This window comes from Thermobia domestica, chromosome 18, assembly GCF_964235325.1.
Source record: "Thermobia domestica chromosome 18, izTheDome1.hap1.1, whole genome shotgun sequence".
NCBI lineage: Eukaryota > Metazoa > Arthropoda > Insecta > Zygentoma > Lepismatidae > Thermobia > Thermobia domestica.
Window position 1 is genome coordinate 44988163 of NC_137471.1, and position 15806 is coordinate 45003968.

Consider the following 15806-nt stretch of genomic DNA (forward strand, 5'->3'; position numbering starts at 1 on the left):
CTACGCCATATGTAATCGGAATTTATAGTACGAGTGAAATCTTACCAAACTAAATTTTACCAAGGGTAGGATTAAATGTAGCATTTTAAATTTAAATTAAGTGAAGCATACTTTAAAGATGAATGAATTATTGAAAATACAAAAATATCACCGATTTTCAGATTTATATTGCAGAAAGTCCTTTAGTTTCATTAATCGACGTAAAAAGAAAAGGCAGTTCTCAGTTTGACCTGTATGTATGTATGTATGTTCGCGATTATTTCCAGAACCATAGTTCATATTTCAATACGGTTTTCACTAATTGAGTATGTTCTTTCCCAGGAAAATTTTTACGTATAAAACATTTTTAAAAATTGAATTAATTAATTAACACACCAAATAATTCCTGTAATGCCTGATTCAAAAATATCCTAGAATATTCAGCAACCAGATAACCACCAATTAAGATGAGTTGCATACAACCAGGATAATATTTTAATATCCAGTTTTCTCCAAATAGTTTAATATTGTTTGGTGATGGATATATTGGTCATTGGCGATGTCATGACTGTTTACTTGCTCGACTCTTGCCGGAATATCATTTACTTTTGCTATGATTAGTCGCTCACTACGAGAGCTAATTCAAAACTAATTTTCATTCTATATAATACAGTGAAATTTGCCATGTTTAATTTGAAATTTTAATCAATTATTTTTGAAATTACTTTTAATATTAACCTTTACTTTTTCCGGCATTTAATTTATAATTTAATCAATTATTTTAACATCACTTCAAATTTTTAAGTGTAACCAGTTATTTTGTCTTCAAGTATACTTATGAAGTATCGAAGTTGAGGTTTGGGCCTAATGATAGAATGTACAACGTCCTTCCGGCAGGATGAAACGTCCTAAAAGTCCTACCATGTTTATCTATAAATTAGAGTACTTCGTGTACTTCAGCAGGACAGGAAGTTCTTCGGATGGAAGGAGCATGGACTCTAGTTTTAACGCAAAGAAAATCATGCTGGTACGGTACGTCTGGCAGGACAGCGGTTCTGTACAAAAGTCCCTCAGAGAAAGCCTTACGGAAGAAGGTAGGCTTGTACGTTCTATCATTATTCAAATTTCCTCCAAAGAAAATGCTAATTGCCATTTTAAAACAAATATAAATGGAAAAACCAGTTAGATGTTAACTTGAGTCATTAGAAAGTATATGATTAGATGGTTGACTATCTACATTGTAAATACGATGTGTTTATAAAGATCTGCTTTAAAAACAATAGTGAGGGACATTTTATTTCCCGCTATAGGGAAATTTACGAGCTCACAAGTATCTATTATTTCTTTTATAAATAAGGTGAAAATTGAGTTTTTGAAACTATGTAACCCACTACTTCTCTGAGAGTACTATATACATTTGAAAAAAAAAAAAAAAAAAAAAAAAACAGAATCAGTGACAGGAGAATCGTGGCGTCTGTCAAAGCGTCAATGTGTAACTCTATGTTAAGACATAATTCAAATGTAAAGTTACCAGATTTTCAGGCTAAAAAATCTGGCCATCCTATGAAAATTTACACTAAAAGTCAGGACAAATTATGAAAATTTACAGTAAAAACCAGAATTATGAAAATTTACAGTAAAAACCAGGACAAACTATGAAAATTTACAGTAGAAACTAGGACAAACTATGAAAATTTACAGTAGAAACTAAGACAAACTACTGCTATATTAATATCGCACGAGAAAATCCTTTTATTTTTGAATTTTGTACAAGTTTGAGAAACACAGATGTACATCCGGAACTGCCCCAGTTGACCCTACCCATAATGGCGTAGGTCAGGGGGGCTCCTGGGTTTAATCCCCCTTGAGCAAGATATACAAAAATCACGCTCGTCCTAAAAGGATATGCGATTAAATGCATGAACCCCTCCTGAAATTCTACATATGGCACTGCCTACCTATATGATCATTTAAAATTTAAAAGTGAGATTATGTTCCACTTAGGAGAGTGAATCGTTGGTTCTCCTTAATTTAAAGTCTCAGTGGTTTTCATGAATTTCAGGTGTTCCGAAAATAATGAGGCATTTTTTTATCTGTCTATATTTTATGAGTAACTAGCAGAATATCCATTCTTCGCACGGGAAGAATGTTTCATTTTGGACATAAGGGCAATGGCGCCGAATTTGGATTTAAATGACATAGGAAGTGCCATTGTTCGTATCAGCAATCCCAAACACTATTGACTCGACAATAATATTGGTCATTTTCGATCATTTTTATATATATCCCCCTCCCCTTCGTTGCACCGGTAAATTGAAATGATCAAAAGCATCCCAGGCCCGAAGCTCGTCTATGTTGAAAATTTGATCGAAATCTGTCGAGAGGTTCACGAGCTATTAAGTCACAAACATAGTCACTTTCATTTTTATATACTAGCCTACAAGGGCGCCCATGTTATGGTTTCCAAGGGGGGGGGTAAGTATAAGTGACATTTCAAAAATAGTTTCAAATTTTGCTGTAACTAATGTAAAATTCTATTGGATTTTCGATGTTCTGAAGTACAATTTCCTCTAGTGGGGCGAGCGCCCCACCTTGCCTCTCCCCCCCCCCGATGGGCGCCATTGCTAGCCGAGATTTATTTTAATTTTGTCCATATACGTATGAAACACTACATGTATAGAACGCTTACCTAAGAAATTTATATACATGGAATACGGCTATGATTAAGGTGTAAGGATACCATTAAGTTCATAAGAACGCGGAAAAATTGGATTGGATTTGAATATAATGTCCCTTTTTAGCACTGAAACTGTATGAGACAACTAACGAATCCAGCCAGAATAACCATTTCAGAAGAGATGCCAATTTTTTTTTACAGAAAAAAATGGAAGATGTTTAGCGGCACGTAATGTTCATATATTGTTTCATGTTTTTAAAACGTGCCAGACAAACATACAAGTTACGGAAATAGTAACCCTAGGAGGAGGACAGATTTTCAACAGATAATACTACTGCATAACGACTGATATTGTCGCTGCGCTTCGAACAATCGCTATGTGCTAAAACCACAACTTTTCGGGAGAAGCAAAAAACATTCCAAACTTAAAATTTTGCCAAATATACACGGAAACATGAAAAATGTAATAAAATTCGTTATGCGTACATTATGCATTGGACATTGTTGTAGCTTGCTTCAACAATATATTATTTTTGAGTTTACGTAGCACCTTTTGCACCTTTATAAGCACATAGAGGATTCCTATACATTAATCAATACGTATACATGATGAGAATCTTAAGCCATAACTTCAGTCTATAATTTTTTCATTGTTGTGGAGAAACAATTGAATATTCACCTGTCACATTATAAGGGACGCTGTCTGACAGCTTTCAGGTTTATTTGCACGGCTTAACTCATTTTTCACAAAAATGTCACATAGCGGTTCTTCGAGGTGCAGCGACGATATGTATCACTTGTGTTTTTATTAACAGCTTTAATAAAGGATACGGTATTACTACTGAAGCGCACTGTTCGAAGTAGACCAACCAAAGTAGGGAAACGGTCCTCACCTATTTCTTTCATTGATACAGGGCCTGCAGTTTTAAAATGGGATCTGAACTTTCTTGGTTATTACTCGAGAACAAGACGAGTTTTCTCACAGAGAATTGAAACCCCCTGACCATGCTCCCAGAAAGCATGAAGGAATAAAATAGAAAATGATACAATGAAAGGAGACTACATAAGATGTGGCAGGACGCTGAAATAGAAAATTATTATTATTATTATTATTATTATTATTATTATTATTATTATTATTATTATTATTATTATTATTATTATTATTATTATTATTATTATTATTATTAATAATAATAATAATAATAATAATATGTAATGCAATAGAACTGTTTCTAATAAAGAAATTCCAACTGTAGCAGCAATAAAAGAAGGATATTTTTCTTGTCAGTATCTCTTTCCTAATGGAGATACAATCAGATTTTTTTTTTAGTTCTTCTCTGTTGCTTTATTATAAAACACCATGGTTATGAAGAACTGGACCTACTATTAACGTGGGCTCTGAACTGTAGTCGGGGACTGAATACGTCGTAGTTGACGGATGCACAGACAACCATGCAGAAGTATATTTAGTACAAGGGGTCCAGAAGCACGTAATATATATATATATATATGAGAAATGAATGATGCAAGTGCTTAGACGTAACATAACGTAATCAAATCTAACCTAACCTAACATAAACTAACCTAAGCTAACCTTAACTAACCTAACGTGCGAAATTCTATAATTTTTGGGGGAAAATTATGCGGGGCCTTTACACTAATATAACAAACTAAACTAATCTAACCTAAACTAAACTAAACTAAACTAAACTAACTTAATCTAACCTAACCTAACCTACCCTACCCTAAACTAACCGAATGTAAAGAGAAATTACCAAAATTGTAACTTTTTTTTTTTTTTTTTTTTTTTGGAGAGAGAGAGAAAAGAGCTGGACCCCTTCTACTAAACATAGGCCACCATGCACTACTCACCCTTAGAGCATAAGTCATTCCTCCACTACATTTGCTTTCAAGAGATTACAGATTCCCGCCATCGGATCCGGCTAATTAGAAATGAAATCTTTCAGTTTAACATCCACAATTACGTCCTTTAGGCTAAGGGAGAAGATGATTAAGGCAAGTGAATAACGATGGAAACATTGGTGTAATGATAATGTGGGAGGAAACGGGAGTATACGAAGAAAACCCACGGACCCGATGTTGTCCACCACGAACTTACTTGATCGGGAATCAAACTAGGGACCCAACACACCAGAGGCAAGCGCTCTAACATTGAGCCACCGTGTCCCCACCCCGCAGCTAATCCAAACAGTGTCGTCAATGGATTGGAGGAGTATAAACCTCTCCAATGTGGAGAAGGGGTCTATCGGAATCAGAAAATCTTACATTCAATCCCCTTTGAAGTTTCTATCTGCATTAGAGCAAATGGCAAATCATTAAAGATAGGCTATTGGTTAAAGAAAGGGTCTACCGGCTTCTACTCACATTCATTTTCCTGAATTCCCTCGTCCATCTGGCCACCTTGTCCGGCGTTGGCGCTTTTGGCCCACATGCTTCACAAAGTCCTTTATGAATTTCAGCTTCGTCCTTACCTCGAAGAATTTGAATTTTTGCAAAAGCTCTTTGCTCACTTTCACTACAGCACGCTGCCATGTTAACTTAAAATTAGCTACATTTGCGCCACCAAATTGAAAGCTATAAAAATCGCACTTTTAAACTGATACATGAAACACTTCACCACCAAATTCTTGTAATGGATTATACTTTTCATCCGTACTATAAACACACATCCTTCTTCGTTATTATCGCACCAAAAAGAAAGGACAATTTTAATCAGCTGCCAATCAGTGACGTAGAAAACGTCACCGAGGATATTTTTAACAAAACCATTTGAAAAGCCTACAATGCAGTTGGAATTATACGCGTGATTGTTGTTTCAATTTTAAAAAAAACAACACAAAAGCACAACAATGTGTTTTCTTTAACAGCAACAACTTGTGAATGCAAGTCGATATTCGCGTGTAAGCCGTTACCTCAATTCGGACGGTTTCTGCGGAAATGACACCTGCACGGTACATAAGCGAGGTAGATCACGCTCCTTCGAGTACCGCCACTATATTTAGCTGGCAAGTAACCTAGTTGGCCCAGCGCCTCCTCTTTTTTCTCTTTTACCCAATCTGCAATATTTTCATTCAGCCTTGATTTTTTTTTTCATAGTCCATAGAGTATGCAGTACTAGTCATATTTTTGATTGGCCTGGTCTTATTTCTCGATAAACAATTCTAAATAAAGAACAAACTTTAAATTCATTCGTATCTTACTATGTGCAAATTATTCTCTGATGAAAGTTTTTTTTTTTTTTTTTCAATCGCAAGATCTGTGCGTTGCGGACTTTGAATCCCATTCAGGCCGTGGATGTAGGTAATCCTTTTACAATTCATTTCATTATCACCCATTTATCATAGTACTGAAAAAATTAAATATTTCAGCTTAATGTCCCACAATTATGCCCTTTAGACTAAGGGAAACGGTTGATTACAGGAAATTGAAAAATGAATTTTTTGAGTTTTACGTCCCACGATTATGCCGCTTAGGCTAAAGGAGACGGTGATGATGAGAGATGAATGAAAATGGTGGAATGAAGAAAGTGGGAGGAAACGGGAGAACCCACGCACACGGTGTTTGTCAACCACAAAGTTCACTTGGCGGGGGCCGGGATCGAACCCGGGACCCCAAGCACCGGAGGTGAACGCTCTACCACTGAGCTACCGCGGCCCCCGATTAATTAAGGCAAATGAATGATTATGAAAGCATTGGTGGAATGAGGATGAGAGAGGAAACGAAAGTAAATCGAGAAAACCTAGGACACGATGTTGTCCACCACAAATTTACTTGGCCTGTGATCGAACCAGGGACCCCACGCACCAGAGGTAAGCACTTTACCACTGAGCCATCGTGTTTCTCCTCATACTATTCTTTAGCAAAATAAGCGAACGTAGGACGTAAAGCTTTAAAAAAATGCCGTATAATACTAAAAAGACGTTTCCTTTTAGCACTTTTAAAAAATACTATTTATTGTTCAACGTTATTATAATATCACATTTATTTACGTTAAAGACTAAGTATAGTAATGTTCAAGAACTTGAAACATTGAGATTGGTGGCGTAGTCTCCGTAAACCATAGGCGGCCGCACACTGGGTGCAGTAGGTGCAGATGCACCCACAATAACTACACTTTTAATTTTGCCTACAACAATTCATTCAATTATGAATATATGTTATTTTCTGTGTTTGGTTCATGTTGCATCATCATATTACTTTCAGTTGAAAAGTTGATACCGATGAACATAAATTTTGAAGATGTAATTGAAAAATTTAAGGTCATGGTTCCATTCAACAGGAGAATGTCATTATAAAATCTCATGTACTTGTTGTACTTAAGTAGTTTACACCGCGGAACACGCACTTTTACACTCTTAAATTTCTCCAGATATTTCCTTAGTTTACATTTATGTATAAATTTCAAATGGAAGAAAATTACTTTTTTAAATAGCGTGTTCTAATATTACTCTAGCAAGAAATACTAAAAGTGAACATTATAGTAATAATAATAACATAGATCTAGCAAATTTTGAAATGTGTATAATCAAAGTTTCAATAGAACTCTGGAAAGAAATAAGCCATGCTATTATCTAGAGAAGTTGTGTCTCTTTTCAGTTTGCATGATCTGTATTTTTAGCCCATTGATTTAAATAGGAAATAAGGTGGTTTTTTTTTTTTTTTTTTTTGGAATAAACTAGAATTGGAATTGTTTTGATTTTACTGATTCTTACTTCAAATCTTGTTGTATATAATTTCAATATTAAATAATCAAATTTCAGTAATATTAAATTTGTATATAATGTAAAGTCATTTTGGAAAAAGTAAGAAACATTTTTAAATTAAACTTGAAGAATAAATTATTAAAATTCCAACTAATTTCAAGGGGAAAAAATAATTTCCACACAAATCAATGGGATAGAAAAAAAATTAAAAAATGGCTTTGGTACTCAACACCATTAAGAGCTTTATGACTGTTTCTTTAGCTTTAATTTAAAAAAAAAAAAAAAAACTTCGAAATTGTCTCCAAAACGCTGTTTTCCCCAAGTTTCTATTCTTGAGTACAGCTTCCAAGTTAATATTTAGAGGTCAACTATGGTACGTTCTCCTTTGCTCTTTCTGCATGTGAGACCCTGGTTTGAGTCTCGATATGACTCAGATCTTACGTTGGGGCACGGTAGCTCAGTGCTAGAGTGCTCAGCTGATGCAAAGGGTGCATAGTTTGATCCCAGGCTATGTCAATTTCTGGTCGACATCTCTCCTTGAATTTTCTCACGGTTCCCCAGCTTCCTCTCACATTATCATTCCAATCAATTCATTATCATCATCATCATCATCATGTCTTTCATAACCATTCGTCTTCCTAAGTCTCAAGTGCAATAAAAAAATCAGCTTTCAAGTTAAGTTGTACCACTCAAATAGCCTCTATGCTGAAAATATGTTAAAACTTTCAAGGTATCAACCAATTCATTTAACCCTTTCCGGATTATGGGTTTTTGGGGTATTTTTTAGACTTTCAGTCAAGCAGCTACTGCACCGTCACTATTTATCCTAGGATCATGGTTCATACCTCATTCTCTTCAGAATGGAACCGATCTTCAAATGGTACCATTTGCATGCTCATACCATATACCAGGAGAGGGAAAAATGATGTCAAAGGAAAAATTTCGGAGGGATTTTTTTTACACTTTGTGCCCCTCTGGAACGGCCCTGTGTGAACGTAGAGATCTAAAAGAAAAATATGATAAATAGTACGTTTTATAGTGAATGTGTGTGCCAAATTTCAAGTTTCTATCTTGAATACTAAGGGCGGGAGAAATTTTTATCAAGAATTCCCACAATGACCCAAATTACCGCAAAACACCATGATCTCAGGTAAAAAAAATTCCTGAGACATCTCTATTTACCCTAGGACTATAATCCGCCAATCATTCTCTTCAGAATAGAACTGCCTTTCAGGCGGTACCATTCACATGTCTCCATCATGTATCTAAGGCGGGAAATTACCGAAAAAAGGGATTTTTTGGTCGAAATATCCCTTTTTCAACTTTTAGCCCCTCTGAATCCCCCTGTTTTAACGCAGAAATCTGAAAAAAATCTGTTAAATACTACTCGGTGGACTGAATGTTTGTGCACAATTTCAATCTTCTAGGTGCAAAAATAAGCCCGCCAAAAAATATATATACCGACAATGTCCCATATTTCCCTATACAGAAGTATATTTTGATAAAAATTGCCTGAGACATCCCTAATTACCCTAGGGTCATGTTTCGCCCATTATTCTCTTCAGAATAGAGCTGCCTTTCAGACGGTATGACTCACGTGTCTCCATCATGTATCTAAGGCGGGAAAATCCCGAAGGGATTTTTTGGATCTAAATATCCCTTTTTCCAACTTTTAGCCCCTCTGGACCCCCTGTTTTAATGCAGAGATCTGAAAAAAATCTGATAAATACTACTAGGTAAGCTGAATGTTTATGCACAATTTCAATGTTCTAGGTACAAAAGTAAGCCCGCCAAAAAATATATATACCGACAATGTACAGTACCATATTCCCGTATACAGAAGGATATTTTGTGAAAATTCCCTGAGACATCCCTAATTACCCTAGGGTCATGTTTTGCCCATCATTCTCTTCAGAATAAAACTGCCTTTCAGACGGTATGACTCACGTGTCTCCATCATGTATCTAAGGCGGGAAAATCACGAAAAAAGGATTTTGGGGGTAAAAATATCCCTTTTTTCAACGCTTTGCCCCTCTGGATCCCCCTGTTTTAACTCAGAAATCTGAAAAAAAAAAATCTGGTAAATACTACTCGGTGGACTGAATGTTTGTGCAAAATTTCAATCTTCTACGTGCAAAAATAAACCCGCCAAAAAATAATGAACATAGGCTTAATAAATGAACATATATTTTTTAGAATTATGACGTCATCACCTCCTATGTCTGGACGCAGGAAGGTGTGAAACCATACGTAACGTGTTCTACAATGCCTCTGGACTTGAAAAAAAAAAAACGGACGAAAAAGCTCAAATAGGAGAGAGATAACGCAATGTACCATGAAACACCCGTATGGTACAAATTGTACCATGTGATCCCCAAAGGGTTAAAGAATCAAATAAACGTGGTAATGGTAATTTTATGCGTCCTAGGTTCAGTTACATTTGGATAATTTAGAAAAAAAATTCCTCGGTTTGGTTATTTTCTTTTTATCTTTTCCATCAGGGAAATGGAAAAATCTGAATGAAACTTTGATGAGCTATTTCTGTTCTATCTATCGAATGGTCAATCATCTGCTGCTGAAAATTCTCTATTGTACAAAGTTTTCTCTTCTCTTCCAGATTATAATATGGATCAATGATCCTCTGCCTGTAATGAAGAGCCGCGCGAAATATCATCAGCACTCGCGGTGTTGCCAAATGTAAGATCTTTGAACTTTAGGTGCGTTAAACCGCCTCCCGATTCATTTATAGATCTTTTTTTTGTAATCTATATATATAAAAGAGAACGTACAAATCCTTTGTTCCCTCATCACGCTAATACGGCTGAACCAATTTCTTTTATTTTTGGGGGGTTATTAGGATTTGGACCCTAGATGGTTTTTATCATATCACTTTAATTTTTAATTACCAGTGTCTTGAGATAATTGACCATTCAAGTGTCCATAACGTACAAATCCTTTGTTAGATCATCATAGGTAAAAATAAACGTATTTATATGCAACCCGCATGACCGTGTCACTCGGCGGGTTAACATAAATGACAGGCGCTATAATGTTAACATTTACTGCAATCACTTGAAAGCGAAAAAGTAAAAATTATCTAAGTAACAAAGTTTATTGCGTTCCGGGGTGACCGCAGCGAAGCGGGGCGGGTTAACATAAATGACAGGCGATATAATGTTAACATTTAATGCAATCTTCTATGGTTTTTATCATATCACTTGAAAGCGAAAAAGTAAAAATTATCTAAGTAACAACGTTTATTGCGTTCCGGGGTGACCGCAGCGAAGCGGGGTGAACGCTGCTAGTATTAAATATGTCAATAGCAACAGCAGCTTTGATATAGGATCTAAGCGTTATTCTTTATACTTGTGCTATCATCAATCTAAACTTCTGTCACTAACCAAACTTCGTTTGTGCAGTATATATTCAACGATTTTGTCTCTCTCTCTCTCTCTCTGTCAGTTATTTGCATTTTTTTTTTTTAAATTTCGAGCCCTCCATTCAACAGAGCATCAAAAACTACCTGAGATAGTAATGCTATTTTTCGTGTCACTCTTACCGTTCTCGAGATATTGGTTTAAAAAAAAAAAAAAAAAAGGCCTATTTCCGGAGATTTAAGGGGCCATATCTCGAGAACCAAAAGTTGTAGAGAGATGATATTGATCGTTGATCACTACCTAAGAGAATGGTAAACACTTTGATACTGATACTAACAGGTGACCACTGGCCAAACCAGTGGCCAGTTGGACAGTGGCCACCGGTTACTATTTGGTACCAAAATGTTTACCATCCTCTTATCTAGTGATTAACATCAATATCATATCTCTATAACTTACCGTTCACGAGATATTGGCCAAAAAACTAGTTCCGATTTCAGAAGACTTAAGGAGCCATATCTCAGGAACCGTAGGACATAGAGATGATATTTTGCGAATTTTTGCGAAAAACAGAAGAAGGTGCGGATAAACAAAATTACTTTTACATGTAGGAACAGTCACAGTTATGCTTCCCGCTCCATCTTTCCATTCTTTTTAAGTTCGTTCTGTCAATGCTCTTGGAGCATTGTCAACTGGTTTTAATTCTTATATCGTATACATCAGGTTAGGAACTTAATTCGTTATTTGACAAGCAATTTTTACCATTGAAATTAACGTAAATCCAATTAATCCGTTCGCCGCCCTAGAAACATTGTTTTTTGCTTGTTTATAGATTCATTTATGGTAAATAATATTATATTATATATATATATATATATATATATATATATATATATATATATATATATATATATATATATATATATATATATATGCATATACACCAATATAAAACATACACTGTGACTTTACCTTTGCGGTTGATAGTTATTGACACAGGCAGATGGTAGAAAGGAAGAGAAAAAGAGTACTCATTCGAAGGAGAATCCCATTCCATAAACACGTCGCGCAATCGTAGAGGTGTATCCTCTCTCTACAGGGGGATTCTCTCTTGGTGATATTTCTGGTCTTTCTTTCATTTGTTGTTGGTTTTAGGAAACCGAAAACCTAGTGTCGAAGCAACGTGTGACGTTCGTGCGCAGAGACATTGTACGCTGGTAGAGTCCAAATTTGTTCCGAAATTGTGTTCGTGGGGCGATTTGTTCGTGACTAGAGACGTTCAAGTTCAATATTGGCGCCTTTCATCACACGGCAGATTCTGAGCACTGATCGATTTCCTACCAAATACATTGAATCCGGTCTTCATCAATGCTGGATGCTTGTGTTATCCGGTCTTACAGCTCGTCGTTTTTTTTTTTTTTTTTTTTTTTTTTTTTCAATATAAAACCAGACAGAGAAATAAATTGGGTCAAGTCACTGAAGTCAGGAGAATGAGGTAACCAAGGAATCGTTCCATCCCAATTAAGCCAGGTCAGCACTTCGGGATTGAGATAGCCGGCAAGTTCATGATGAAAATGCGGAGATATATCATCTTGCTGGGAAATGAAATCTGTGCCCATATATTGGCTTAATTATGGTCACTAAATAATTCTCAATCATGGCCAAGTATGATATGTCAGTGATAGCAGGTTACCACAAACAAAGAGCTGTAAATTTTGTTCACGCTTAAGGCACAAGAACATTTACTTGTAGTCAGGGGTAAAAATGAGGGGGAACGCAGGGGGATGCCGTTACTCCACTTCCAAAAATATCTATGTCGTCCCACCACTTCCTAAAAAAAAAATACAATGGTCAAAGATACGCATGGGAACGGCGTGACGTCATGCTGCCCCCTACCTTTTCAGATCCACTTTTACCCCTGCCTGTAGTGATGCATGTTCGATCAACTGATATAGATTTTGCTCACCTCCATATCTGTACATTATCTATGGATCTTACCGGTGGTATAGAATGTGGCTGCGTCACTGATCACAATACTGTTCAGAAAATTATAATGTCTCAAATCTATTCACCATTTTCTTACAAAATTTAGCTCGATTTTTTTTTTTTTTTTTTTTTTTTGTCACTGTCATTTAAAGCTTGTATACGTTGCAATTTGTATGGTTTGAGAAAACCTACGCATACGGTGGTTGTCTACCACAAAGCTCACTTGGCGACCTCTATCAGCGAACGCGGTAACTAACTTTTGATCTTCTACATCCTTTCCAACATTGACGGTGATCCATCAAATAGTTCTTGAGATTATTGTTTCCCGGACAGACGGACACACGGACAGAAAGGGTAAATATACTTATAACGGAGTTCTGGTTCGTATAACACACTTCTTAAAAATGATAATCGTCCTCAAAAGACAATACGTACATTCTAATACAGAATAATGTTTGAATACTTATATTTTTTAATGTAATATTTGAATGTCAAAGGAATGTATGTGTAAAGTGGAGGAGGAAGGGGATTGGGAAAGAGAAATGCTAATGATTCTCTCGTGAATGTCAATTTTACATTTAACATAGGAGCTCAAAGAGCAAACTTTTCCTTTTAAACAGTCTAGCCACAAAACTATCGAAGCACAATATACAGTAGTCTTCTATGTGTGTTTTATACATTATCTATAGCTCATATTTCAATTATGTATTACTGAAAAATCATCAACAAAAACAATTTAATTTTTTTTGCATATCTATCTATCTATGTTATATATATATATATATATATATATATATATATATAAACACTACATTAAGAAATAAAAGATAACTTGATTCCCCGTATCATCTTTAGTTGTGTTTGCAGATCAGATCTGAATCAATATGCAAACGAAACTCAGCCTTAGATATTGTGATTATCAGAAAGTACCTTATTCTACAATTTTATTAAAGTAAAAGAAAAATTTCCAAATATGATGTACTATGTATATGCAGTGGTGGATCTAGAACAGAAAAACTAGGGGGCGCCTGCCAGAACTCTGACTATGGTAGGTATCTCATGACTTTACTATAAAGTTTCAAAAATATATAAATTATAGCTTAAATTATTTCTATTACTCAAAGAACTGGGGGACCTAGGCCCCCGGCCTAAATCCGCCACTATATATACAGGGTGGCCCAAAAGTAGGTATACAGTCCCGTACTGACCGGCTCATGACATTTTATATAATTTTCTTATTGTTATCCATTCAGGTAGTAATTTAATTTCTTTATTATTTGTTCTTAATCTCTCTTCACTTATACCTTAAGCTTGGAACAGACAGAAGCAAATATACCCTAAACTAATTATCTTAATAGATTTAAAATGTCATACTTTGTTTTACTATATACTTTCTTTTGGGCCACCCTGTACAAATCGGTAGATTTTATTGAACTGAACATAATTATACGGATGAGTATAAACTCTCATGCGAAGTTTTCGAGAAAAAAATATTTTCGAAACCTAAAATTTGACGCTGCACAATAACGGCGCCATCTATTAATATAAAACTATTATTGAAATGAAACATTTGAATTTAACGTCCCACGATTATATGTCCTTTATTCTAAAGATGACGAATGATTAAGGCAAGTGAATGATAATGGAATATTTGGTGGAATCAGAATGTGGGAGGAAACATGAGTACCTCGAGAAAACCCATGGACCCGACGTTGTCCACCACAATCTTATTTGGCCGGGAATCGAACCAGATACCCCACGAACCAGAGGTAAGCTCTACCACTGAGCTACCGTGCCTCCCGTCCAGGGGCGAATCCAGGATGGACTTCTGGTTGGCGGTGGGTTGTAATACTGTTACTTAGAGCTAATTTTAAGAGCTCCAAACTATGGGATGGGTTTTATTTATATAAAATAAGAAAGTTTCCTCTTCTGGGGGGGGGGCAATCGCCCCGCCTTGGATCCACCACTGCTCCCCTCACAACTAATACTGAAGTATTACATTAATTATTTATTTCATCATAACACGCGAAATTGCCGTATGTGGTATGAATGGTGAGATATAATCAAAAATCATTATACATTTAAATTTTAATTTCCGTTTAACAATAATGTTGTTCAAAGATGATACTCAATCGATAGATGTAGTCAAGCTGAACAAAATGACTTGCCTGCCAATAAATTCTCATGTGTTGTTTTAGAGAACATCAAGAAAATTCATTTTTATGGCACTACAAAAGTATATTGTTTGTTGCCAATGCAGCTACGGTTTCTATTCTGCTGGAATATATCCTTAATTTGTGTATTTTGTATGCGTAAAAGATATCCACTGTTAAGTACCAGATTGTATCTGTTTTTATTTTCAGTTTTCCTAACAGTGACACAGACAATGCTAACAGTGACAAACATACCCCTAACAGTGACATAAAATGCTGAAAGTGACGCACATAATGTTAACAGTGACAAACATACCCCTAACAGTGACATAAAATGCTGAAAGTGACGCACATTATGCTAACAATGACAAACATACTCCTAACAGTGACATAAAATGCTGAAAGTGACCCACATAATGCTAACAGTGACAAACATACTCCTAACAATGACATAACATGCTGAAAGTAACGCACATTATGCTAACCGTAACACAAATACTCCTAATAGTGACACACACACAATGCTAAAAGTGACGCACATAAAAACTGCTTGTAATTCAGAGCGTTTCGTACATCCAGTTGTAAGGCAAAGGGCAAATGGTTGATCATCTGCCATTCGATACAAGAATTTGTAGTTTGTTTATACAACGATAACTTACGTGAAGTTCCTCTTATTCTTTCAGTATGTCAGGGGGTTTTCTAAATTAGACACTCGTTTAGTGTTGAAATCGCTCAAGACTATATATTTAAGAGCCTGACACTAAAAGTAATACAAAATTTACCATTTTTCTTTCGTTTGGTTTTCATAATTGAAAGGAGATAATGAAATGCAACTTACCACAATCATAGATAATGTTATTGTACAACAGAAAATATGAACCTGAAGAATTTTCAGTGTTGCCTAGTG

General features: G+C 35.6%; 1 protein-coding gene across 3 annotated transcripts in view; it reads right to left on the bottom strand.

The window, feature by feature from the left end:
• LOC145675504 (tubulin polymerization-promoting protein homolog) overlaps positions 1–15806 on the bottom strand; it is a 118479-nt gene that overhangs the window by 37795 nt on the left and 64878 nt on the right. Inside the window, exon 1 of one of the 3 annotated variants that reach the window (XM_081745954.1) lies at positions 5045–5367. The exons of the other annotated variants lie outside the window; for them this stretch is intronic. Within the exon in view, the coding sequence (XP_081602080.1) occupies positions 5045–5212 (168 nt within the window). The 5' untranslated portion in view covers positions 5213–5367. Of the gene's footprint in view, positions 1–5044; positions 5368–15806 lie in introns of those variants that run through there. 3 annotated transcript variants of the gene reach the window in all.